This window comes from Armigeres subalbatus, chromosome 3 (genome assembly GCF_024139115.2).
Source record: "Armigeres subalbatus isolate Guangzhou_Male chromosome 3, GZ_Asu_2, whole genome shotgun sequence".
NCBI classification, from domain to species: Eukaryota; Metazoa; Arthropoda; class Insecta; order Diptera; family Culicidae; genus Armigeres; species Armigeres subalbatus.
In genome coordinates this window covers 196,021,146-196,048,137 of record NC_085141.1, presented here as the reverse complement: position 1 = coordinate 196,048,137, position 26,992 = coordinate 196,021,146, and the positions used below count along the sequence as shown (strand labels likewise).

General features: G+C 37.4%; 2 protein-coding genes across 9 annotated transcripts in view; one reads left to right on the top strand and one right to left on the bottom strand.

Annotated features, from left to right (window-relative positions):
- Positions 1 to 26,992, bottom strand: part of LOC134224628 (innexin shaking-B) — a 223,018-nt gene that overhangs the window by 54,338 nt on the left and 141,688 nt on the right. For all 8 annotated transcript variants that reach the window (XM_062704061.1, XM_062704060.1, XM_062704058.1 and 5 more), the window contains exon 7: positions 23,692 to 23,881. In XM_062704061.1, coding sequence (XP_062560045.1) covers positions 23,692 to 23,881 — 190 coding nt within the window. The remainder of the gene's footprint in view (positions 1 to 23,691; positions 23,882 to 26,992) is intronic.
- Positions 9,434 to 10,275, top strand: LOC134219271 (uncharacterized). The gene is made up of 4 exons (XM_062697991.1): positions 9,434 to 9,647; positions 9,706 to 9,951; positions 10,012 to 10,098; positions 10,151 to 10,275. Exons 1-4 carry the CDS (start codon positions 9,434 to 9,436, stop codon positions 10,273 to 10,275), a joined length of 672 nt encoding a protein of 223 aa, XP_062553975.1.

The following is a 26,992-nucleotide window of genomic DNA, read 5'->3' as shown; positions in this document are numbered from 1 at the left end:
CCCGACAGACGCTGCGCCGCCGTTTCTACCAGTTCTTTTCAGCACAGTAGACTACGTGAAGACTGATATGTTTTTGTAAATTGTTTTAAATGTCTAACTTTTAGTTTTGTTATTTATATTAGGAACGACCAGGGTAGATAACGAAAAATCCCTCTGTTTTGGCTTTTCTGGTCATAGAATTTATAAAGCGGAGTGATTCTACAACATCCGACGTTTCGACCCTTGGTTTGGGCCTCCCTGAAGAAGGCCCAAACCAAGGGTCGAAACGTCGGATGTTGTAGAATCACTCCGCTTTATAAATTCTATGACCAGAAAAGCCAAAACAGAGGGATTTTTCTTTTAGTTTTGTTTTATATTCGCCCAAATAGATTTTTTTAATCACATCATCATTGGGACAAATTAGTCTGTTGATGTAGCAATAATAAACAATAAACAATAAACAATAAACAATTAATTGGTCTAGCGAAGCTAAGTATTTAGGACTTCCGTTAGATAAAAAAAAATAACATTGAAGGTATTCAAGCCAAATGTAACAAATATATTAAGTGTCTATATCCAAATTTTCGATTTACAAACAAATTTTTAGATCAGCCATGTTGTATGATGTGCCAATATGAACTGGTTGCTGCAATAAATAGGAAGAAGGCACTTCAGAGGATTCAAAATAAAATTTTGAAAATGATTCTGAAGCTGCCTACCTGGTATAATTAAAATAATTTTCAATTTTATACAAATATCCTTCTATTGTAATGATTAGTTGCTTGTACCCTGAATTATTAGGTTAAGTTTAGTTTAAGTTTAAAACATTGTAATTCTTACATGGTTTAATTCCAGAGGCAATTAAAATGTATTAATTAGTATTTACTTTGAATGTATTATAACAAATAAGGAAACTATAAGAAAACACGGAACACCTAGTCTAAGAGATGGGTACATGTATTAGACAATTAGTAAATAAAATTAGTTATGAAAATAATCACCATGCAACAAGAATATTGAAATTAAAGCTTTGAAATTTTTTTTTATTGACGACTACTAAGAGATCGAGCCCAAAATAATTAATGATCGACACCATTTTTGGTTTTTTGTGATTTATGCTAACGTATAAACAACACGACACTAATAAAACGCGATGCGAGTCAAGACATAACACTTATCGTTTATGCGCTCGTCAAGTAAGATTTTTTTAAATTGCCTTTTATGTTGACCGGTTTCAAGCTCAATGTTGCCCATCTCTTGTTGGACATAGTCCTGATGATGGGCGACATTGTGCCCGAAACCATTCGACTTGAAAGGTAAGTTTTAAAAATCTTGTCTCGCGTCGCGTTTTATTAGTTATGATCGATACCATCCTTGAAGTCTACACAGTTCAAAATTCTTGAAATTTTACGCTATGTAAATATTTGAACCCATATTTTTGAGTTCAATAACGGCTTATTTGACATCAAACTTTTTCTTGTTTACAATCTTGAATGCAAACTCCATAGTAACGTCAACCTATGATTCAAGACAAAATTTTCAAAACGACTTATCTGCTTTTGTAAACAAAGATTCAAACGACGGTTTAACGAAACTGATAGCTCTCCCACGCAAACCAACACTATCAACAAGTAGCGGAAACCTTCACCTACCTATTGGTGGTGTTGGTTTACGTGGGAGAGCTATCAGATTCGTCAAATTGTCGTTTGAATCTTTGTTTACAAAAGCAGATAAGTCGTTTTGAAAATTTTGTCTTGAATTTTAAAAAGCGATGGAAAAATGAGTCAAATCGAATGGAGCTTTTTTGTTACATCACATATGCTGTAACATTTGAAAAAATACTGTGTTTGCCCAACATATTGACATTTCGATCAAGGATGTTTGGGTCATTTAGTAATCTGCGTTCGATCATTCAGTAGTTTGTTAATAACTCATTCCAGAGGCTAAATTTCAAAATGTGTTGTATGGTGGACTTCTAGTGCAAATGTTTATCTGTAACTCTGCCTAACGGTTCGTCGTATGTTTTTCACTATTAACGGAGCAATAACACCAGTAGCAGTGACTTATAATAAATGATTGAATTTTTTTATCATTTAGTAGGGGAAACCGCCAAATGTTGAACGGCTAAAATTCTTGCCTATTGTTGAACGCCCATAAGAAATGCACGTGCATTCAACAATAGGCGAAGAAATTATCCGTTCAACATTTGGCGAATTACCCTATAAGTTACTGCTACTAGGGCTATAGCTCCGTTATAAGCTCGGAAAAGAACTGTAATCTTTTTGCAGATTTTTTCCAGGAAACCTATTCTATATTTTCTGAAAATGATCGTGACCGCGACTATTTTGCATTTTTTTCCAGAGTTTTCAAATGATATTGGAGTGAATCAACTTCATGTCCATGACATTTTGCAGGCCCTACGTAATTTAGATGCTTCGAAAGGTCCTGGTCCTGATGGAATCCCTCCTATATTTATGAAAACCCTAGCAGTGGAACTAACCACTCCATTATTTTGGCTATTTAATATGTCACTAGAATCAGGAAAATTCCCAAATATATGGAAAAACTCATTCTTGATACCCATTTTCAAATCTGGAAAAAATCAGACATACGTAATTATCGTGGAATAGCCATTATCTCTTGCATTCCAAAACTTTTTTGAGGCCATAGTAAACGAAAAATTATTCAAACAAGTAAAAAACCGAATAACAGACGCACAGCATGGCTTCTGTAAAGGGCGTTCAAGTTCAACTAATCTTCTTGAATTTGTTGACTATACCCTGAATGCAATGGACAAAGGAAACCATGTAGAAGCTCTTTATACTGACTTCAGTAAAGCATTTGATCGCATAGATATATCCATGCTTCTATTCAAAATGAAAAAAACTGGAATTGAGCCGGGACTACTCAAATGGCTTAAATCCTACTCAACTGATCGCCAATTGATTATAAAATTTAACAACAATAGATCAAAACCCATTCAAGCCACTTCCGGTGTCCCCCAGGGCTCTCATTTGGGGCCTCTATTATTCATAATATATGTAAACGACATTTCCTTCATTCTTGACAAACTTAAAGTGTTAATCTATGCAGATGACATGAAGCTCTTTTGGAAATGGTTATAAAAATGACCTCAACATATTCCAGAACGAAATATGCACATTCTACGAATGGTGCAATAAAAGCCTATTGCAACTGAATGTAAAAATGTAACCTTATATCATTCAGCAGAAAAAGAACAGCATCAAATCTCTCAATTACATTAGGAAACCAGGTTGTAGAGAAATGCGATAGAGTTAGGGATTTAGGAATTATCTTAGACTCCAAACTAACATTCATCGACCATTACAACACCATTATTCATAAAGCAAATAATATGATGGGTTTTATAAAACGTTTCTGCTATAACTTTCATGACCCATACACAATTAAAACATTATATATTGCTTATGTAAGGTCGATACTGGAATATTGCAGCATTGGATGGTCTCCATTTTCAATAGCACACGAAGAAAGATTAGAATCAGTACAAAAACAATTCCTATTATTTGCTCTTCGTAAATTAGGTTGGACAACATTCCCACTTCCATCATATGAGGCACGCTGCAAGCTTATAAACATTCAATCTTTGAAAGAGCGTCGTGAAACTGCAATGGTTTCATTTATTAACGATATAGTTTCGCAGCGTATTGATTCAACAAACATTTTATCGAAATTAAATTTCTACATACCATCTCGACAACTGCGTCATCGACATACATTTTTATTAATCACTGCCGTACAAATTATGCAAAATTCGGACCTCTCAATCAGATGATGGCTATCTATAATCAACACTGCGAAACTATTGACTTTAGGGGAAGGTGGGTAGACTTGATCCCCGGGGAGACTTGATCACCCCCTGTTTTATCGAGAACTAAAGTAGTTTTGTTCTAGCGACGAGCTCGGTGGTCTAGTGGCTACTGCTTCTGCCTTATAAGCAGGAGGTCGTGGGTTCAATTCCAGGCTCGTCCCTTTCCTACTTTGTATTTCTATCTTAGTTCTTTCTGTGTTTCACGTTCTACCAAAACGATTCCTACTGTTCTAACCTTCCACACAATCCCAAAACCTCCCGTGGCACCTATGAGAGGTCGTAGAGTTCTCTGCATCTTTCTTAAGTAGGTGTCCAACTAACCATCCTTCCCCTTCCTCAGCATTCGCAAGGACGTGGCCAGGATCTCTCAGATCTCGACTATTGCTTCCATCTAAGAGATAGTGATTAGTCCCAAATCAATATCTGTGGTAACGGATGAAAGTGATGCTACTCTCATACAATAGTCTTGGCTTGTACCACCTACGAATTTGTGCGAATTGCTCAATGCTAATGCTAATGCTAACTAAAGTAGTTTTGTTCTAGCGTATTTTTTAATATAGATCCTCTAAACAAATGACCTTTATGTGGTGTGTTATTTTTTGGATTGACAACCTTATTTATTCTGCAGGGCGATTTGTATGTTTTGACCTTCCCAAAGATTTTTTTATTGGCCACGCAAAATTTGAACTACTTTTCATAACAATGACCGAATGCTTTCGTTTTTTCACAGCACAAAGCCATAAATATGCATAATGATCTGTACTGATGAAAATGTCAAAATTCCATCAAAGTTTTAGGATATTTGGATTTTAAGTTATTGCCTCAATATGGGGACACTTGATCCCCCATTAGTCACCCATACAAAAATTTGTCGAAAAAATTCAAAAAATTTAAATCTGTATTCAGGCTTCTAATTTTTTGTTGATTTGACAGATGTGATGAAGTTTTGGCAGGAAAAAATATTTATTGCGTAGATATCGTAAAAAGGGGATCAAGTCTCCCCAAATTTTAAAATTGCATGTGCTGCCGAATTCAATAAAAAAATCGTTCATGTATACGCACAGCAATTCGAAAATTCTGTATATTTTGAAGGAAAAATATTTAAAAAATCTGAGGACACCTTTCTAATTTTATCAAAGCAAGTTCTTGAAGAGGGATCAATTTCCCCCGAAAATTCAAAAAGTCGATTTTTGACAGCACTCCAAAAAAACGATTGTGTATCAATAACAACAATAATTTAAGAACTGTCGTACATCAGTAAAGTTAAATACTATATTTCTTAGAGAGTCTGTATGGAAATCGCGAAAGTTTATTTATTTTTGGCTGTGGTATATCGGAAATCAGAAAAGCGGATCAAGTCTACCCAGTCTCCCCTACAATGTCTCGGCAGAACCTAAAAAAATATTTTATCACAATTCGAAACCTACACATCTAAATTTACATTGAATCGCAAAATTAAACACTACTTAACCAAACTATTTTTATTCTTATACACTATAATACCGTTTATACACTATAAACACTTGGCACGGTGCCCCCGGATCAGAGAAACGACTGGTATGACGGCGAATGTGAGCAGTTAGTGGAAGAGAAGAATGCAGCATGGGCGAGATTGCTGCAACACCGCACGAGGGCGAACGAGGCACGATATAAACAGGCGCGGAACAGACAAAACTCGATTTTCCGGAGGAAAAAGCGCCAGCAGGAAGATCGAGACCGTGAAGAAACGGAGCAACTGTACCGCGCTAATAACACACGAAAGTTCTATGAGAAGTTAAACCGTTCACGTAAGGGCCACGTGCCACAGCCTGATATGTGTAAGGACATAAACGGGAACCTTCTTACGAACGAGCGTGAGGTGATCCAAAGGTGGCGGCAGCACTACGAAGAACACCTGAATGGCGATGTGGCAGACGAAGATAGCGGTATGGTGATGGACCTGGGAGAACGCGCGCAGGACATAATTCTACCGGCTCCGGATCTCCAGGAAATCCAGGAGGAGATTGGCCGGCTGAAGAACAACAAAGCCCCTGGGGTTGACCAACTACCAGGAGAGCTATTTAAACACGGTGGTGAGGCACTGGCTAGAGCGCTGCACTGGGTCATTACCAAGATTTGGGAGGAGGAAGTTTTGCCGCAGGAGTGGATGGAAGGTGTCGTGTGTCCCATCTACAAAAGGGCGATAAGCTGGATTGTAGCAACTACCGCGCAATCACATTGCTGAACGCCGCCTACAAGGTACTCTCCCAAATTTTATGCCGTCGACTAGCACCAACTGCAAGGGAGTTCGTGGGGCAGTACCAGGCGGGTTTATGGGCGAACGCTCCACCACGGACCAGGTGTTCGCCATTCGCCAAGTACTGCAGAAATGCCGCGAATACAACGTGCCCACACATCATCTATTCATCGACTTCAAAGCCGCATATGATACAATCGATCGGGACCAGCTATGGCAGCTAATGCACGAACACGGTTTTCCGGATAAACTGACACGGTTGATCAAAGCGACGATGGATCGGGTGATGTGCGTAGTTCGAGTTTCAGGGGCATTCTCGAGTCCCTTCGAAACCCGCAGAGGGTTACGGCAAGGTGATGGTCTTTCGTGTTTGCTATTCAACATCGCTTTGGAAGGGTAATACGAAGAGCAGGGATTAACACGAGTGGTACAATTTTCAATAAGTCCGTCCAGCTATTTGGTTTCGCCGACGACATAGATATTATGGCACGTAACTTTGAGAAGATGGAGGAAGCCTACATCAGACTGAAGAGGGAAGCTAAGCGGATCGGACTAGTCATCAACACGTCGAAGACGAAGTACATGATAGGAAGAGGTTCAAGAGAAGACAATGTGAGCCACCCACCGCGAGTTTGCATCGGTGGTGACGAAATCGAGGTGGTAGAAGAATTTGTGTACTTGGGCTCACTGGTGACTGCCGAAAATGACACCAGCAGAGAAATTCGGAGACGCATAGTGGCTGGAAATCGTACGTGCTTTGGACTCCGCAAGACGCTCCGATCGAATAAAGTTCGCCGCCGTACCAAACTGACAATCTACAAAACGCTGATTAGACCGGTAGTCCTCTACGGACACGAGACCTGGACGATGCTCGTGGAGGACCAACGCGCACTTGGAGTTTTCGAAAGGAAAGTACTGCGTACCATCTATGGTGGGGTGCAGATGGCGGACGGTACGTGGAGGAGGCGAATGAACCACGAATTGCATCAGCTGTTGGGAGAACCATCCATCGTTCACACCGCGAAAATCGGACGACTGCGATGGGCCGGGCACGTAGCCAGAATGTCGGACAGTAACCCGGTGAAAATGGTTCTCGACAACGATCCGACGGGCACAAGAAGGCGAGGTGCGCAGCGGGCAAGGTGGAGGATCGATCAGGTGGAAGATGACTTGCGGACCCTCCGTAGACTGCGTGGTTGGCGACGTGTAGCCATGGACCGAGCCGAATGGAGAAGACTCTTATATACCGCACAGGCCACTTCGGCCTTAGTCTGATTAAATAATAATAATATAATACCGTATTTATAGCATTAAGAAAATAAAGAAAAACATGTATATTGTATATGTACTAGTCTACGTCGGTTGACGAAATAAATAAATAAATAAATAAATAAATAAATAAGTTTAATTCAAACATCGACCTGTTAGGAAGTGTTGTAGAAAAACATTCGCACTAAAAGTCCACCATACAACACATTTTGAAATTTAGCCTCTGGAATGAGTTATTGACAATCTACTAGTGATTACGTAGATTACTAATGTCGTTTTCGTTTATTCGCACCGCTTGCACCGGTGTAAGCAAACTTGCACTGGAATCGTTCGTTTTTAAAAACGGTGCAGTTCCATTCTTGCACCTTTTTGCCATCGTTGCAGAAAAATCTACACCCTGCCCGAAGCTATTGAGTTCTCCAAGCGCAGTTTTTCGCACACAGGTCAGGAATACAGCGAGGTCACGCACAATTTTATTCATTTGGAGAAGTCAATTAGGTTTCTTACTAGGTCTTTCGGGTAGCTTTGTTTTTATTTTATTATCTGATGATATCTATGCCTCATTGAAATAATATTTAATAATTTGTATCAATGTTGTTTAAGTAGAATCAAAAGCTGCAAAGAATTTTTATTCAAGAACTTTCTTTAAATGTACAATTTGTTAAAATGTTCATGAATTATTCCAAGTATCAGTGATTAAAATAAACGATTAAATATATCAAAATCAACAAAAGTATGTAGACATTAAAAAAGGAGATCAAATTTTACAGAACATGTTGAATTTTTATAGAAAAATCTTTCTATATTTAATTTTACTTGGCAAATTTATATAGCTATAAAAATGTTCATTATTTCTACTCAATGTTTACTTTTCATAATGTAGTAAATCGATTAGTCAGTCATAATATTGACATGATATAATAGTTTTTCACTGTGAAATTCTGAAATAGATCTCAAATCCCAGCCAACAATTCTGTTCACATAACTCATTTGCAATTCAGCTATGTGGATGCTTATTCGGTAAAAAAAGATCGTATAATATGCATAGATATCATCTATACGTACACATTTGGAGGCCATATACGTACAAACGAAGTTTGTTTTCTTACTTTATATGATTTTATGTGAAATGAAAAGATGCTTTTTTGACATTTTTGACTTCTTATGTACCATTTTATAATTTCACATCGTAACTTAAACGACTTGGAAGTTCTAGTCAATATATGATTTTGTATGGCACCTTTTACAATTGATGAAGTATGTAAGCTAAAAGGCATTAACGAAAAAAAAAGTTCGTCACAATTATTAGTACATATTATCTTTTAAATGTTATATTATATTATGTCATTTATTTATTTCTAATTTACAGCACATGTACAAATTCCAAATCTCGGCGAAACCCAGTCTCGATTCGAAGACCTACGAGATGGTAGTCCACAAGCAATCCTCAAAGCCATATGAGCACATGCATTGCAACATGAAATTGTACATCACATAACAATATGTGGATTTATAACTTGATCTAATCTCATCTGGATATAATTACAATGTTTTTGTATACTGCATTATATATGACTTATTATTACCTTCATGCAATTTCATTTGAACACTAAGTTACTTATTATGACTCTCTAGAAATTGGTTCCCAGAGTCATCGAAAAATTTACATTATGGCGTACAAAGATTTTGCATTAGACGTTATTTGAAATTTAGTTATTTAATTTGTTTGTAAAATAGCAAAAATAAATTACAAAAAAATAATGAATATTTGTCGTGTAAAAAATAATTATGAGAAATGCGGGCAAGTAAAAATATCTGGCTGCCCTGCAATAATCAGCTGTCATCAATGAATTTGTGAAAATCGATATCTCTCAGCGCATCAATAGTTTTTCAGTGTTTCGTTCGGTTTGCAAGGTAAACTAATTGTTTTACATAAAACAAATATATTATTTCATTATTTAATATATTAATAGATGTTCGGAGTGGTGCAGTTTCTAGAAAATGGGAGGATGCAAGTCTTGGCCGTCCTCATGAGTTGGATGAAAGGACACCTACTCATGTGGCCGAAGTCGATTGGAAATGAAAAGATAGAGCAAATGAGAAAAAATGGCACCGTTTTTCACGGTTCTACGAAAGCCATTCCAGCTCTTCTGGTCAAGAAATGTCGTAAATTAGAATCGGCAGAAGCAGCTGTTGTAGAATTGGCCCAGAAAGAGGTGTCTGATCTTAACGGGAAGAAGAAAATATTGAAATCAATGAAGAAGAAAAAGTCGGACTCCGGTGCAAAGGATTTAAATGATTTATGTACAGGTAGGTATTATTATAGGTATGTGTTTATATTACTTCAAGTCGAAGATTTATTTTACAGCTATTGTCCAGAAGCAGACACCGCTAGATGCCACAACGCAACAGGTCGCAGCATCTCAACATGATCACAATCATAATGCCACTTCAGCGGCAGCATCATTTGTGCACAATGCTGACGACGATTCAATGTCGGTTGAAACTTTTGAAGTCAATACTGCGTTGCCGGTAATGAATCTATCACTACGAGAGAGCCTTGTACAAGATGAAGTGGTTGAACAGAACATATTGAAGTCCTACACTGTTTCAGGTACGTAGGTCTATTGTATTGAGTATTTTTGAAGTCAATAAATGTTTACTTATATTTTAGATCATGAGCTATACAGAATGAATCCGACGAATGTTGCTGATGTAAATCTTCCTACAGAACGGCAACCAGATATTACGGAACAAACAGGTATATACAATATATTACACATATTCTATCCATAACTATGTTTGTATTGTAGGAAACCCGAATGAGAATGTAACCGATCTCGATGCACTTATCAAGCAAGCAGTTTTTGACTCGGTGAATGAAGCTGTTTCAACATCCTTTGAATCATATTTGAGCAAGGTAGTCGAAAAGTTTTGAAGGCCGTAAACAAGTGTTTCGAATCTAATTTCGCTCGACTAACAGCCACACTTGAGGTTTTGAACAAGGATAAATGTAGATGTGGGTCATCCAGTAATGCAACAACGATCGAGAAACATAATCTTATTGACTCTGAGGAGCAACTAGAGCAGTTCAATATTGACTTGCGAGATGCGACTCTACAAGCCAAATATGTGAGTATTAATAGTATTGTAGAAGCGACATTTTATTATTTTTTTTTCTGTCTTGGCAGTTGGAATACTATTCTCGAATAATTGTGCCGAATTCGTATGCAGGGAATGGCGACAATGCTTGTTATATAATCGCAGACTGTCAATTCACTAGACAATTTTGGAATAAATTCACATGGACTGGGGTGAACAGAGGAGATAAGTGTAAACGTGGTTTCCGTGAGTTCGGAAATGTGACGGAATTGATTTTGAATCTCGTACAAATAGGAGACCCTTCTTACACGAAACAACGTTTAGAGAAATTCTGCAAGATCCGTTTATTCAGGCACTCAAAAACCAGAGCTACGCACAAGATGGTCAGAAAATCCTCGTGTCGAAACAAACGTACGAAACAGAAGGACAAATCCGTAGAAGCTGTTGGGACAGATGACACGGGTCGATTGATGAAAGCTACGAACAGTCAAGATGTTTTTCACGGAAGCTCTGAAGATACGAGTGATGATGAAGAAGAAGAGGATGTTGGCCCACCAAACGACACATCTGAGGAAGATGAGGACAGTCGTCTGCCATTAGAAAGTGATGATTCATCAGAATAATCATCCGAGGGCTTTATATTTTGCCAATTTGCTTTCAAATACATTTGATATGAATTTTAAAGAAATTTTTTTTTATGAAAAAAATACTGATACAATAAAAATAAAATAACTGAGCTTTATTATTCTAAGGTATTGGTATTACATTGTATTCTATTCCATATTCATTTATAATTTTTCACCGTGTGCATAAGGGGTATGAAAACAGTTTGCTTTTTCCAATTTATGGCGGCTAATTTACACAATATTGAGTCAGTCTTGAAGGATTCAACATTCGAAGAATTATTTTTGATTTTTGACATGAAAATATGCAAAAATGAGGATTTCATCGGTTTGAGGAAAAAATCTTGCTTACTTAACAAAAACTTCCCCTTAATTGAAACACCATCGTCAGTTTTATGAATGTCGGTCATTCCAACTATTTTCGAATCTGTTGTCAAAAACCATTTGTTTTTCATGTCATTCGTTAATGTGAATTCCGGTAGAAATAATTTACAGTTTTGTCATTCTTTTCTACGTGTATTGACTTGGAATAATCGGGTATGATCAATGTACTTGAATCCTTTTGATTTTCAGTTTCTAAGATGCGGTTAGCTACTTGAACAAGAGGATTGGGACCAGCTTTTACTAGTTTTTTCAAAGAATGCAAACAATTCTCGAAAGGATATGCAGATAACGATATTAATGATCCAAATTTCTCGACCTCATCTACGACATGACAAAGATTATGAACATTGCTGGTTACAAATTCATTCCCATACAATGTTTTGTAATCTTTCACAAATTGAGCAAAAAGGATACGCGCGATTGGTAAAAAATCCTTGTATGCATCGGCTGAGCAAATACGGACAGCACAAAACAACAATAAGAAATGCTCATAATACCTGGAAGGAAGATGATCCTTTAGCACCACCAATCCCACATAGTTTAGAAATATTCTATATTCCAAACCCTTCCATAAAGATATGTGATCGAGGGATCGCATACGGCGGTGAATTTCTTTTGGAAACCTCAACACAACCAGTTTTTTTTTAATTTCTTGCTTTTCTTTGACACTCCATTTAACTCTTTTAGTCATTGATCCTGTTCTCCATGCATTAAGTAGTTTCCGCATCACTCCCAATTCCAGCAAATGTAACGCATCAGACACAATGATGTCCTCCACCATATTGATGGGTAAATGCATTAACGGCGATACTCCAAGTTGATGTTCCGGGTATTGACCATCGCGGAATAGCTGGTCGGTTCTTAATTCAGCATCTATTTTTGGAAACACCATGGTTCGTGTTTCGTGAGAATATTTCCCCTTCGTCGTGCATTTCGTACATCCATGTTTCCCGTTGAAATTTTTGACGCATTTTATAAACGCCCGGGCGGGTGTGTCACATATGAATGCTCGAATTTTAAATGAGAGCCGGTAGTTGTTTATCAGTACTCCAGAATTCAAAAGCGCTAGAAGCTCTTCGACCATTGGTGCCAAAAATTCACCAGCATCTTTAGGTTTACTCGATCCATAGTAAATGCCAATTATCATCGGCTGAATGTGCGGGAGCTCGTGGATATTGGCAATAATTGGCCAAAAGTGATTTGCACTACTTTTGTATATCGGAAGCCCGTCGATGTTTATATTAATGGAGACAAACATGTCCGTGGCCATATGTTTCAATCGATTTTTGAAACTGTTTTCCAAACCATGGTGCCAATATTTACCACCCTCCTTCATGTCCAGTATTTCCAGACTTCTGGGTGTCCGCATCAGTGTCCTAGGGTCTTTCGGAAGATCACAAGGTAAATGACCGTTGAGTATATCAATCAATGATTTCAATGCCGCTTGTGTGATTTGGAATTGGGATGCCCAGTTTCGGATTGCCGACGTCAAGGAAGCTGGAAAATGTTAACATATAAATACTAGATTTTCTCATTTATATTCCTCACTAGATTAGTATTACCTGACTCCTTCAAATCTTGTGTGATGTTGCCGTTTTCACCAAAAGACAGATAATCTCCATCTGGATCGTCAAAATGAATTTCTGAGTTGGAATCTGGGACAACTTCTATTGAGTTATTTAAACCACTTATTTTTGCTGTCGTCATCCATTTTTTCTTGTGCTTTTGCAAGATTCGGCTGTATTCGCCACTTTTACGAATGCGTGATAATTTATTTTTCATTAAAAATGAATCCATAGTTCTGCTACTACTATTCGAATCAATAAATGCAAAGATTACGATATGAATGGAATTTTGAGTCTATATATAAACGCGAATTGAAAAAAAAAACAACCTTGAAAATCGAAGTCATTTTATAACTTCATTTTAACATTTAATAAACTCATATATAACTTCGCCATGAAGATTATAATAAAGTTATTAAGTTTCATCTTATATGATTTTATTCAATTTTATTTTGCGTTTTTTATGACTGTAACTTTATCTTGACATTTATATAATTTCAAATTAACATCCTTATACGACTGCTGGTTTGCTGGGTAATAGTCGATTTATATAACTATGCTAAAATCGAAAAATAAATTAAATTTGCACATATGCGGTCAAGGACAGTGTTCTTGGTTTTATTTAACTTCAATCAGTTTTACGCATCATATCATTTTTATAGCAACGATAAATAGTGTCTTTTGTCTTTTTTAAGGTAGACTTCAATTTAAAACTTGCATCATACAATATCTAAATTTTTCTTCTATTAATACAAATGTATTGTGTAATATGTTCTATTCATATGAAATTATTGGAGTAAAAGAAAAAATGTCAAGTTGCCAAAGACCGGCTTTGAAGTAAAGCACATCGTGCCAATTTTTTTTAATTAACTAGGGGGAATGACGGCTTTGGCAGGTTTTGTTCTATTATTGGCAGGGGATTTTTTATAACTGACTATGCTTAAATTTGGCCGAAACATTCTTTTCATATCAAAGAATCCTTTCAAAGAGTTCTTTTTTAACGATTTCGTTTATCGACCTATTGTTTGTCAGTAACAGCAATTATTCATTTCTAAGCCATCGTCAGCCCCGATGGCGGTATTTCAATCAATCTTCGATTTTACTAGTGTCTATTAGAAATACTAGAATAAGAGATCGGCGAAGACGCCATCTTGTTTCCAATCGAACCGTCAACACCGGTTCCATTTCGACTTATTTACTTTTTGCACCCATAAGAAGCAAGCAAAAATTTCAAGTGCTGCCAGTATTATTTTCACGATTTCATGCATTTTCATACGTTGCCATTTCGACAGTTTTTCACTCCGCCGGTCTCTGGTTATAGGGTTGCTAGTGTCTATGGATCAACGATTAAATAAATCGATGCACCCCTCGTTGTAAACGAGCTCGGCTAAAGAAATGCAACAAAGGTCGAAGGCGATTGCAGTTAACCCCAGACGAAGTCAAAAGTATTGCTAAGTTGGATATGTTGCCTATAGGATCAGACGGAGTCCACGGCTGGAGGAAGATAAGGACCAGCTCCCAAACAACTAGCTTTCAAATAAATATAAACAAATAATATGATTGGAATTCAATAACTTTCTCACGGTTAGATTTTATAAATTTCTACCATACAAAACTTAACACATCCTACAAGGGCCCTTTGTTTCTTTTAAAAAAATTCTACATTTAAATATGTTTTTAACGATAAACAAAACGCATAAGAAACTACTTTTTACGTTTTCAATTTGCCAAATTAAATTACAAAATTTGTGTAATAATTTGTGCAATATGAAGTATGTATTAAAAACGTTAAAAACTAGACAAAAATATAACATAAATCTTAATAATATTTACTTGCCATTTGATATTCGGTGATGACATCACCAACACCATCGAAAACGTGTGTTGGCAGTCGAAAAGTTGCTCCCAAACCGTTCGTATTTGCGGTGGCAAATGTTGCACCGCGGGTGTACACCGTTCGGAATAAACGAAAACGACATAAATGATCGATAACATAATTGATTTCGATATTTCCTATATGCTGTTTATTATATACTAGCAGACCCGACGAACTTCATTTCGCCTAAAATTGATTTATTGTCTGATTAGCACCCGAGTTATGTAGAAATTTCTATTCCATTTGTGTGGGAGCCCACATTTCCACAGCGAGGAGGGGTCACGAACCATCTTAAGAACCTTCCCGGCCCTAAAAATCCCTGCATATAAATTTTCAGGCCGATCGATTCAGTAGTTTCTGTGTCATAAGATTCAGACAGACAGAAATTCATTTTTATGTATATAGAAGAAGAAGAAGATGTATATAGATGCTTTTTATTTTATACTAGCTGACCCGTCGAACTTCGTCCTGCCCAAAATTAATTGACACGATGAAGTAGTAAGAATTGGCAAATGTAATCGCAGAGCAAACGTTAAAACTTCTATTTTTTCCACATGCCAAATTAGGTTCCATTTACTTGATTAGTTCTCGAGTTATGTAGTTTTTTTACCAATTTTTTGGGAAACGACTTTGGGGTTCAATCATAGATCATTAATTAACGGCTACGCAGTCTCATATGATTAAAATGAGTTTTTATTCGTCCGACGTTTCGACACGGGATTAGTGTCTTCTTCAGGGGAAGAATGATTTGTTCGTTTTTTGTCTTATGTTTTGTCTAACTTTAACTGTCTGGTTATTATGGTGTCGGTACATAGTCTCGGAATCACTTTCCATTTCACTAATGGCACAGCAGAGTGCGATTGAATTCGCATTCTATACCGTCCCGCCCAGACAGTTACTGGGGGGCATGGAGTGCGATCCTCTCGTTTAATAAACAATGTGCACTCGCTTGGCTGTGGATATACAATAGTAAAACAAATGTGGAGATTGGACAAATCAAGCATCCGAAAGATATTCAATTTGCAAAAAAGAGAGCTAACCGTGGTGGAGGTTGGTACTCGGATTCTGATGGCTTTTCCGCAAACGTGACCTTTAAGTGGTCTTGTTGTGTAGGGGTTATCACGCCTATCTAAAGAGTAGGAGGTTGAGGGTTCGAGTCCCTCCAAGACACGTGGATTTTTTTTGCGCAAATTTCATATCAATTTGTCCATTTCGAAACATATGCTGTGCATATGCACAGTCAAGATATTTAACAAAAAAATGGTTTTCGTACGGCCGAGTTGCCGAATAATATGCAATTAATTGATCTATGAGTGGTTTTTTTATATTTGTATGAAGCACCCTTTCTAGAGCGGAGAGGGGTCTCATAAAAACATTTCTAGTCATCAAAAACCATCACATGCCACAATTCGTTACATTTGCTTGATTAGTTCTCGAATTATGTGGAAATTTATGTTTCATTTGTATGAGACCCCCCCCCCTTCCAAAGAAAGGAGGGTTCTTGAACCACCTTAAGAGCCTTTCCCGGCCCGAAAAACCGATATACAAAATTTCACGCCGATCTGTTCAGTAGTTTCCTAGTTTGTATGGGTAAGGCAGATAGAAATTCATTTTTATGTACAATAGATAAAAATAATTAGGGGAGGTGGGGGTAAAATGGACAGGGTGGGTAAATCGGACAGGGATCCCGTTTGAGCTGAATCGTCACAAATTCGGCACTCCATCAAGTGGATCTTATTGCTTGTTTCAAATTATGAGTCCAACATGTTTTCCTACATTCAAATAATAAAAACTATTCTTTTTATTAAAGATTTAATGCGAACAATGGCTGAAATGCCATGGCGATGTAATTTTTGATGTGCAGTAATTAAGCTTTTAAAACAGAAATCGGCAAAACTAATCCGCATGATCCTTGAGGATCTCAAACTTAGTCTATCCAAAGATTGTGTAGGGGTTGAATTGATGATTTATCTTAAAATTCGATTTCTTGATAATTTTTAAAGAAATTGGATCATGGTGGGGTAAAACGGACACATTCTGGTGTGGGTAATATGGACCATATGTCTGGGTCTGGGGGTGAGAATGGGTCATCGCTCTCACCGGCAGCCTGGAGGTCGGATAGCAAAATCGTTCAAAAAGGTCTCTTATATTTTAGTCTTCTTGCCCTCAGATACATTCAATCTATTCTACAAGCATTCTAAGTGGTTGAAATAGTGACCCATTCTCACCCCCATTTGACCCATTGTCACCCCCTACGACGGTACCTACATTCTTTCCACTCAAAGTTTTTCCATTGGATCATCAAAGATAATGCAATAAAGATCCAAATCCTCTAGTTATTCATGCTATTTTCGCGCTTTGCTTCTTCAAGCGGCTGAATTATGGTCTGACTATTGGACTACATCTGCCATGATTCATATATACACAACTAGCTGACCCGGCGAACTTTGTGTGGCCAAAAATTGATCAATATTTTGATACAATGTTATCGAAAAGATTGAGTTTTGATTTTCAATGTATTCTATTTTCATTTTTATTTTTTTCTCGTAAATAGATGAAGTGAGCGATGCGCGGTTGTACAAATGGCAACTTTGTTTTATATAAATAGATAGAAGATGATAGACTTAATTAGGATTTTTATATTTAACACAGTAATTTGTTGAATATGATAGGATAGACTGGTTACGAACTTTGAAGATTTCAATCAAACCATTATGTTGTATCTTAACTATTTCATATTACAAATTGAAGTTAGTTGGATGAAAACCGTGATAATGGATGTGAAGGAATGAACAGATAAGACTAAGTGAATTCGGCATACAAAAAAGGATATGGTTGAGCTACTTTAATTTTTATTCAGGATCAGCAAATGTAATTAAACTTTTTATAATATGTTGACTTATGATTTTACGAAAATTTCGCATTGTAGATAACGATTGGATACATTTGTTACTAGGATACATACATACTTTCGCACTGCCCTTCTTAGCCGTGCGGTAAGATAGACGGCTACAAAGCAAGACCATGCTGAGGGTGGCTGGTTTCGATTCCCGATGCCGGTCTAGGCAATTTTAGGATTGGAAATTGTCTCGACTTCCCTGGGCATAAAAGTATCATCGTGTTAGCCTTGATAGAACTGCATTTTATATATCGGCATACCGAAGACTGCTGCTAACTTTTGCGTATCCTCTTCAATCAGCGCTCTTCCACTGTTAACGCGAGAGCGTCTTCTTCTGCCATTTCCTCGAGGAAAATCCTCGACAGCTCAATAGCTGTTTTTTTTTCATTCTGCGTTCGAGCAGCAGGACTACCTACAACTTTTCAAGTGTTGGTCCTACTTGCAAGCAAAACATTTTAGCTTTATCCAATCGTACTCTTTCTATTATGAATGAATAGAACATCTGGAATTTTCGCTTCGATATCCATATAAAGGGGCCCTCCTTAGCCGTGCGGTAAGACGCGCGGCTACAAAGCAAGACCATGCTGAGGGTGGCTGGGTTCGATTCCCGGTGCCGGTCTAGGCAATTTTCGGATTGGAAATTGTCTCGACTTCCCTGGGCATGAAAGTATCATCATGCTTAATGTGACCAGACGTCCCGCGTTTCGCGGGACAGTCCCGCATTTTCGCTATTTGTCCCGCGCTGAAAAGCGTCCCGCGAAACGTCCCGCATTTTACAAATTTCTAGATAATGTCCCGCGAAATCATACTTCTTAGTATTTTCAAAGAAATTATATGATTTTTAAAATAGGGGAACAGACGGCTTTGGCAGGTTTTATTCTATTATTGGCAGGGAGGTTTTTGTCGACCGAACTTTATGAAATTTGGCCACAATGTTCTTTGATATGCAAAGAATATTTAGGCCAAATTTGAGCAAAATCAGTCATAAAAACCCCTGCTAATAATAGAACAAAACCTGCCAAAGCCGTCATCTATATAATTTTGACTAAAGAAAATGTTTTGTAAAGACAATCGTATGGATCATAATAGTCAAGATTAAAATGTGCTTCTGTGACTCAGAAAAATATCTCTATAGTTTGTTTTACTCAAGCCTTATAGCAGTGTCAAATTCTCAAATCTCATTCAGGATTCAAATAAAGCGCGACTCAAACCCCACTCGACTCATGGCCCAGAAAATCGTTCATGATTCGACTTGCAATTTGCATCATTGCATGATTTCAACGTGTTCTTCTACGATGTATTCTTCAAATTAACTTTCTTTCCTAAAACAATGGATAGTAAAACCATACCAACATTAAATACTCTTCTATTGGGTTTTGACGCTTTTGGAGCAAAATTTTGTTTCGGCAAATGGGCGAAACGATGCGATTCAGTGAAAACAGATCGAAAGCGAGCTAGATCGCGCATGAGGCTTCGATGATTGATATTTGAACATGACTCTACCAACACTGGCCTTATACCCTAGGAATCTTGTAAGTAGATTTTGCTTCCATGTATTTCCTGCTAGGTGATTGCTTGTATTTCAAGACAGAACGTCCAAAATCCCTCCATATAAATTGCATGCGGACCAAAATCTTGCGGAAATTTTACCCCAGTTGGAAGACGACCATTAGATGATTAATATTGGATGTCGGTAGTAATAGATCCGACAGTTACGTTGAATAACTTGATGCAAAAGGTGCTCCAAAAAATGAATATTGTGTTCAAGGTAGCCTCACATTTCGGGAAAATGTTCTATTCCTGCTTCAGTTTGAACCAGAATAGACTTTAAAAAATATGATCTAATTCATTCTTAATCACAATACTTTTGTTTGGTAATTTAGAAAGAATTATTTAGGTTATTCAGAAAATAATTTTCGAGATATGATACCATTGCATATATCTTTATTAAAAATAACATTCTAACAAATTTCTATACACTAGACGATCAACAGCTGAAAGTTATTTAACTGCAATTCGGTAGTTGCAACAGTTTTGCAGAAAGTTTTGCAGTTTGCAGAAAGAGGACCGCCAAACTTCAAAACGATGTGAAACTCAATAACTGCTACTATGCGCTGTACGTTCAACGTTTGAAAAAAACCTTTAACTTCTAAAATGTGTAACCGTTTATCGAACAATTAACAAACTAAACCTTAGTAATAAATAAGTTCAGAAAAAATGATAGATTTGCTTTGAGTGCATTTCTAAAACATATTAAACTATGAACTTTGTTTGTGTCCCGCGCTCGCACAAAATTTATCTGGTCACTTTAATCATGCTAGCCTCATGATTTTCGAATGCAAAAATGGTAACCTGGCTTAGAAACCTCGCATTGAATAACTGTGGAAGTGCTTAATGAACACTAAGCTGCGAGGCGACTCTGTCCCTGTGTGGGGATGTAATGTCAATAGGAAGAAGGAAGATCCATATAAAGACCACGTACTTCGGTTAGCATATCCAATTTTAATTCTGGCGGAAATCGCTCTCTTACGATACGTTTAATGTTCCCAAATTTGGATAACACAGACGTCAGGTCAGCGTCAGTTATTTCTAGTGGACGATCAAATATCTAGTATTTCCCGCCGAGGACATACGAACCATCACTTCCATCACCATCTCCTGGAAACACAAAGGCCAGCTTATTTTTCACCGTGGCAGTACTCGGCATTTTTACCGGATAGGAATAAACTGATTCGATCAAAAACAGAACCGAAAACGAGCTAACGAGTGAACATAAACGTCTTGTCTGATCAAAGTTTGATCACTCACTGCATGTGAGATGTTGCAAGAAATCCAATTTGTCCTGGAGTTTGAGTCTACCGAATCAACCACGGCTTCCTTGATGTCTCCAGCCGCAAATAATGGCAGAGGAACATATCATCGAGATAACCATGCTGATCAAGGAGTTAAGTGCATCACCAGCAATGTTCTCTTGAATTTTTGAGGTGATGGCCAAGCAGCACGCTTGTCATAAACAAGTTACTGTAATCCAAATAATACCAAATTTAGTCATATCTGAGTTACTGCAACCAAATCGATTTAAATTGTCCTGCTCAGGGGCTATTGAGGCAACTTTTCTTGGTTTGGCATCAGTGCATGTTATTCGTAGTATAAAGATGTATTTGTTAAATAATTCTTTGAAAATAACACCGCACCAAGTCCATGCGTAGCTTTGGAATCGTCACATAAAACCTACTCCAAACAATAAAAATCGCGAGATACTAGAAAACCATGAATTTATTTACAATACATTTTGTAAAATGTCGCCATAACCAAATTGTCGTTCATAACCAAATTGCTTCAAGCGCGTGTTGAATCTTCTCGATTCAGCATGACGAGTCCATTATTTTTTTCATTTCAAGCTGCCCTATTTTGCATGACTTTTCAAATATTTAAATTTCTGAAAAAAAAGTCTGTAATATTGTAATCCTCCTGTCCTCCTTTTCCAACAATGTCCTTCTTTTTCGTCAAGATTTTAGCTTATTGTCATTTTTATTATATACTAGTTTATTTGTGGACGCAGTAGCGCCCGAGGCAAATGTTTTTTTTTTTTTTTTTAATATAAACGGTTCATTAATTCATGCATTTAAATAAAATCAAAATTTTCAACGTCTGTTGTCTGTGATTTAATTCATCAAATGCTGTGTCTGGTTGTCTAAGATTGTCACTGGTTTTGTTTTCTTCATCTGATATAGTAAAAACGAATTGAAGTGTCAAATATTTATTTTTTTGTGAGAATTTCCCCGCGTGCTGCGTCTGGTTGGCTAGTCACCGGACAGACAAACATGGCTATTATATATACACGGTAAAAAATCAACACGCTCAATTTAACTGTTTTATCTATTGAATGTTCAATTTTTCAATCACTATGATTAATAGTGACATTCCTTTGATTTTGGACTGATATCATACATTTCAAAAGTGCGTTAAATATGGACAATTCCAAAACATCAGCACTATAGATCAAAGTACTTCTCCCAGGGAGTTGGAATGATTGGCACTTCGATCAGCACCAATAATGTTTTCACTAAATTTGGAAGTGATACATTATTGAATTCAGAGATGAAAGGTTATTGATTTGAAAGATGATCAATATTGGTGTAGTTCTTAAAATAAATGACAGTTTGTATCAACTGTTCTGCTTTCTTCACAAGGATTTTCGAAGTGTGAGATGGATTCAAGGTAAGATGCAGGACTTTCAAGCAATGGCACGTTATTCAAATCTAGGCTGTGGTGATTCTTTTTTTTATTTTCTTAGTTTTACAATCAAAATATTGCGCACGTCAAATGGAAGTGGTGGTCTTTGAATTTAGCTATTAATATTGATTGGATTCTAAAGTAGTGCAAATTCAAATGCATAACAATTCTGACGGACGAGCATATTTTTTACCGTGTAGTGTATTTCATATGATCAGATCGGCCAATGGGCTCAGAGGTTATGGTCAAGATATATTTTTACGCAAAAGAAACTTGTGAAAAAGTCTCGCCCATTTTTTAAACACTTACGTTTTTTCCATTTGCTCGCAACAAATTGCGTTCGACAGAGAATCCTTTCCTATTATTTCCTGATCGGACTATGGGATCAGAAATTATGGTCGAAATACTAACTTAACCCTCTAGTGCCCAAGACCGCCTTTAGGCGGGGTATTTGATTATTTTTTGTAATTTTCAATTGATCAGATTTCGAAAAGTTTTTGATGTTGATCAATAATATAAATTTCAATGCATTTTTAAATGTGGTTTAAAGTCAATTTTCAAAGCTCTACAAATTTATAAAAAAATATTGAAAATTGAGTAATATTTTATTCCTCCATGTTTTCGCTCGTATACCTTTGAAGAGTGAAATATTTGCAGTTTAGTATTTTTCTACAACTACCGCCATCGGGGGTGACAATGGGTGGGGGGGGTGTGAATGGGTCATCGCTCTCACCGGCAGCCTGGAGGTCGTAGAGCAAAATCGTTCAAAAAGGTCTCTTATATTTTAGTCTTCTTGCCCTCAGATACATTCAATATATTCTACAAGCTTTCTAAGTAGTTGAAACAGTGACCCATTCTCACCCCCATTTGACCCATTGTCACCCCCGACGACGATAACCTTATTCAATAGAAGGTTGTGGTGGTGAATGTTACACTCTAAAATATTTATGCAACTCGTTATACGTAAAATAAAAAAAACTCTAAAAACTTAAAAATTACAATAATTCAGCATTGAATAGGAATTTTAAAACTCTAAATATGTTGAAAAATAAAAAAGATTGATAAATTCAAGAAATTATTTGATTGGATAAAAAACTTGAAAAACAAAATTCTAAAAAATCGAAGTGTGAAATTGCTAAAAAAAAAATTAATGCCCTAACCGTTTTTAGATTCATTTTAGAAAGCATGGACCGAGCTGAATGGAGAAGTCTTTTATGCACTGCACAGGCCACTTCGGTCTTAGTCTGATAATAAATAAATAATGGAAAGAAAGTTCAAGTATTATTTCTGGAACAGCTGACAAAACGACCGTTTCACGAGGCCTGTTTAATTGAATACATCCGAACATTTAACTTAGGACATATATTTGAAGAAAACCAAATGCCATTTTGAACTTCATGGGTAATAATAATAAAAACAATATAAAAAGTGTCACTCTCTTCAAGCTACGCATTTGTCTTTAGTACGAGTCTTAGTTTAGTATCCAAGCATTTAACATGCAAATATTTGAAGTAGAAACTCGTGTACACATAAGTTGACCCTATTTCCCGCAACCAAAAACCGTTGTTGTATACCGTGGATCATGACTAATGAAATGAAATGATTGTGACATTCGTGAATAAACGTGGATGCAATGTTTATGAGAAGTAGAACTATTTTATTCACTTACCTGAAAAAATAAAGTAAATGCTACCCATTGATAGTACTTGGTATGCCTAATTGTCAATGCACCGCTTCGTTGTGAGTTATCTACTCCTGGAAATGGCACTTCTTGACCTTGTTTCTTCATGAAGGCGTCTACTACTGTGTATGTTGAATGGATCCAACAGTATGTGTTAAGCACGTCTTCAGGGATGTCGCTGAAATTATGGAAAAGAAACAAATCTTGATTTGTATGATTGTATTTTCAAATAGTATACGAACGATAATTTATCCTTTAAAATTTTCAATAAGAAATCAAATTGCATTTTGCTATACTTATATGATTCATTAACGGGCATCATCCTATAGGACGATTATATTTGAATATTTGATTATAATCACAATACACCAAAAAGTTTTAAAATGCAGCAATATACATAATGGTTTTCAAAAGGATTCACTTCTGCACTATAAAGTAAGGATATTTGGATTAAAAAAAGCAGTTTATCGAAACAAAGTTTCACGGAATTTAAGAAAATAGATTTTTTTTATAAACAGCTGTAACATGAATACAATTTATGGCTAAGTTTTTATGCAGTGTTCCCTAGAAGTTGAATAGTTTACACCTTATTTTCATTTACTTCCGTTTTCCGTGCTCAGAAAGGAGTGCCAGGCCTCATCTTGGTTGACCATTTTCTGAAGGGTCGACACAGGTCGACACATGTGGCTTTTGAACACTAAGCATTTGAGAGCTTTGGTTTCCCTTTTCCAGCATAACGTGGTTTCTGATGGTTTTCCCTTTATGTTCCATCTCGGATGATCTGTATAACTGTGAGAGTGTAACCGACTGACAGCATAAGCGACCCAGTCTCAGCATAATTATCCCCGTGATAAATTCCCTACCGTGAGTTGCAGCTAGGCTACAATACCAAACCATTTCAACGTGTAGATGCAAAATTTACAAAACCAGATACATTTCACAATGATCTCCTATTCAAAACAATAAGGTTTTCATGACTTTTTAACGCATTTGTTTTAGCGCAATGTTTTAAAAATTGGCCTGGGGCAGAACGCTTAAATGGTAGTGTAAAATGACTCAATTGCATGTAAAATAATGGTTGTTTGTTTTTTTCTTTATGGACTTACAATACAATCTTACGGGTGAAGTGGAAGATTCACAAATCGTTAATGTGAATGTGAATGTGAAAGGATTTTACTCATTTTTTCCAATAGTTCTCAATAATGGATAACTACTGTCTGAGACGAATTGAGTACTTTCCATTTAATTCCACTACGTTTTGTTATCTTTACAGATACGTATTTCGACCTCAACTGTGAGGCCATCTTCGGTGTCTCGAACTTGATTCGACGAAGTGTTGTGTTACCGATCAACTCAAGTCGACGAATTGGGGTGATGTCTGTATGTGTATGTGTGTTGTTACTGACTGAATTAGTAACAAGCCAGCTTAAATAGAAGCAGTGGAGTTGACAAGAAAGAAGCGAACACCTGAATGATTAAATTTAATTTCCTATTTTATTGACGTTAACCCTATTATCCACTAACATGATATCGGCTGGCATCTGCGACATGGTAGGCAACATTTACAAGGGGAAGCCAGCAACTTGAGATACGGATGAATTGGCAAAGAGAGTGTTCTCTCGGGAGAGAGTTAATCCGATCCGCAGTGTGGTGTGCGGAGACTCGAACGAACGGAGGCAGTTGATGTGCGACAACGCTAGAAGTAAGACGAACCTGGGAACGAAAACCTCCTAAAGTCGTGGCTTAGTGGATCCGCATTAGAAAAGTTGTAAAGGCTAGCCGCAGCACGTATCCACCATCTTGTTAAGAAGCTCGCCGTATTCGCCGGCCCTGCGAAGCAAAGGTGCCGTCCTGGACCGCCTCCGGCTCCGAACCTACCGCTGTCAGGAAGAAGCTTGCTAGAATTTCCGGGTTTGTGAAGAAAAGTGTTCACCCGGGGCGTATCGGGTCCCCGAATCCACCTCCTCTCGTCCGGCTGTACAGCGAGGGGCCCGTGCCATCGTTAGTGGTCCACCGGTCGGTCCCAATAGCCCTCTGGGAAGCGCCGCCGCATGAACCCGACCTTCTACGGAATACCCAGGTTATGGCTAACCGCCACATACGATCAGGTATTTTACACGCATAAAGACATGGCCGCAACACTAGTTATCGGCGACATCGAACCCTATCCTCTTTCCCTTCGTGTATGTTCAATAAAAAATTAAAATTAAATTTATTGCTTCTTATTATTTATCTTCTTCTTCTGAGTCCCCATTTCAAGACAAAATTTTCAAAACGACTTATCTGCTTTTGTAAACAAAGATTCAAACGACGATTTGACGAATCTGATAGCTCTCCCACGCAAACCAACACCATCAACAGCTAGCGGCATCCTTCCCCTACCGATTGATGGTGTTGGTTTGCGTGGGTGAGCTATCAGATTCGTCAAATCGTCGTTTGAATCTTTGTTTACAAAAGCAGATAAGTCGTTTTGAAAATTTTGCCTTGATTTGTTGTCTTCTATTCTCTACTTCTCTTTGGCTTAGAAAAGTTTCGACAAGTTGCATTCGACGACAAGTTGAAAATTAGCCGGATCGGACTATGGGATCAGAAGTTATGGCCAAAATACATTTAAATACATTTTCGCCTTTCTCGTATAGTAGCAGTCCAATTGCCGGACCCTGTACTTTGTACGTTGTTGTCTATTATTTGTACCCCGGAAATATGCACTACACTTCAATCGGGAAAATTGATCTTTGGTAACGCATGTGGATGCCTGACATAACTAAATACTCATCCTACTCGGTTGGCATTGCACAAAAACAATAAGTGTGAAAGAGTTGGTTTCAGAAATAGATTGCGAGAGCTCGGCTATGTGCTTAGTGTTGGAAATTAGATATTATCAGTAGCCTTCTGAACTGTGGAGGACGATGAAGGTCCTTCGTAGCATCTGTCTAGCGTACTGGTTTTGTGGGATCAAACCCCACCGAAGGAAATGATTACCCTCCAATACATTTTTTGGAACCTTCACGTTTCTTGTGTAATAACAGTAGATGCTACCATAGAATCGTTAGGGATACTGCCACTGTAAAGGAATGAGTATGGTATCAATTATCCAACATGGCATCATGACTTGAATAAATGTCATGTTGGATGAAAATGAAATAGCGGGAAAACTATGGAGGGAGGGAGGGAGGCCGTAGGCCCTAATCGTCAAGGAGGAGTTCCCCTCTTGGCCGTCTAAGGTGGCTAAGCCACGGCCGGCCGATTGCGTCTATGAGGGAAGACGCATGCTCACCATCGCACAGTG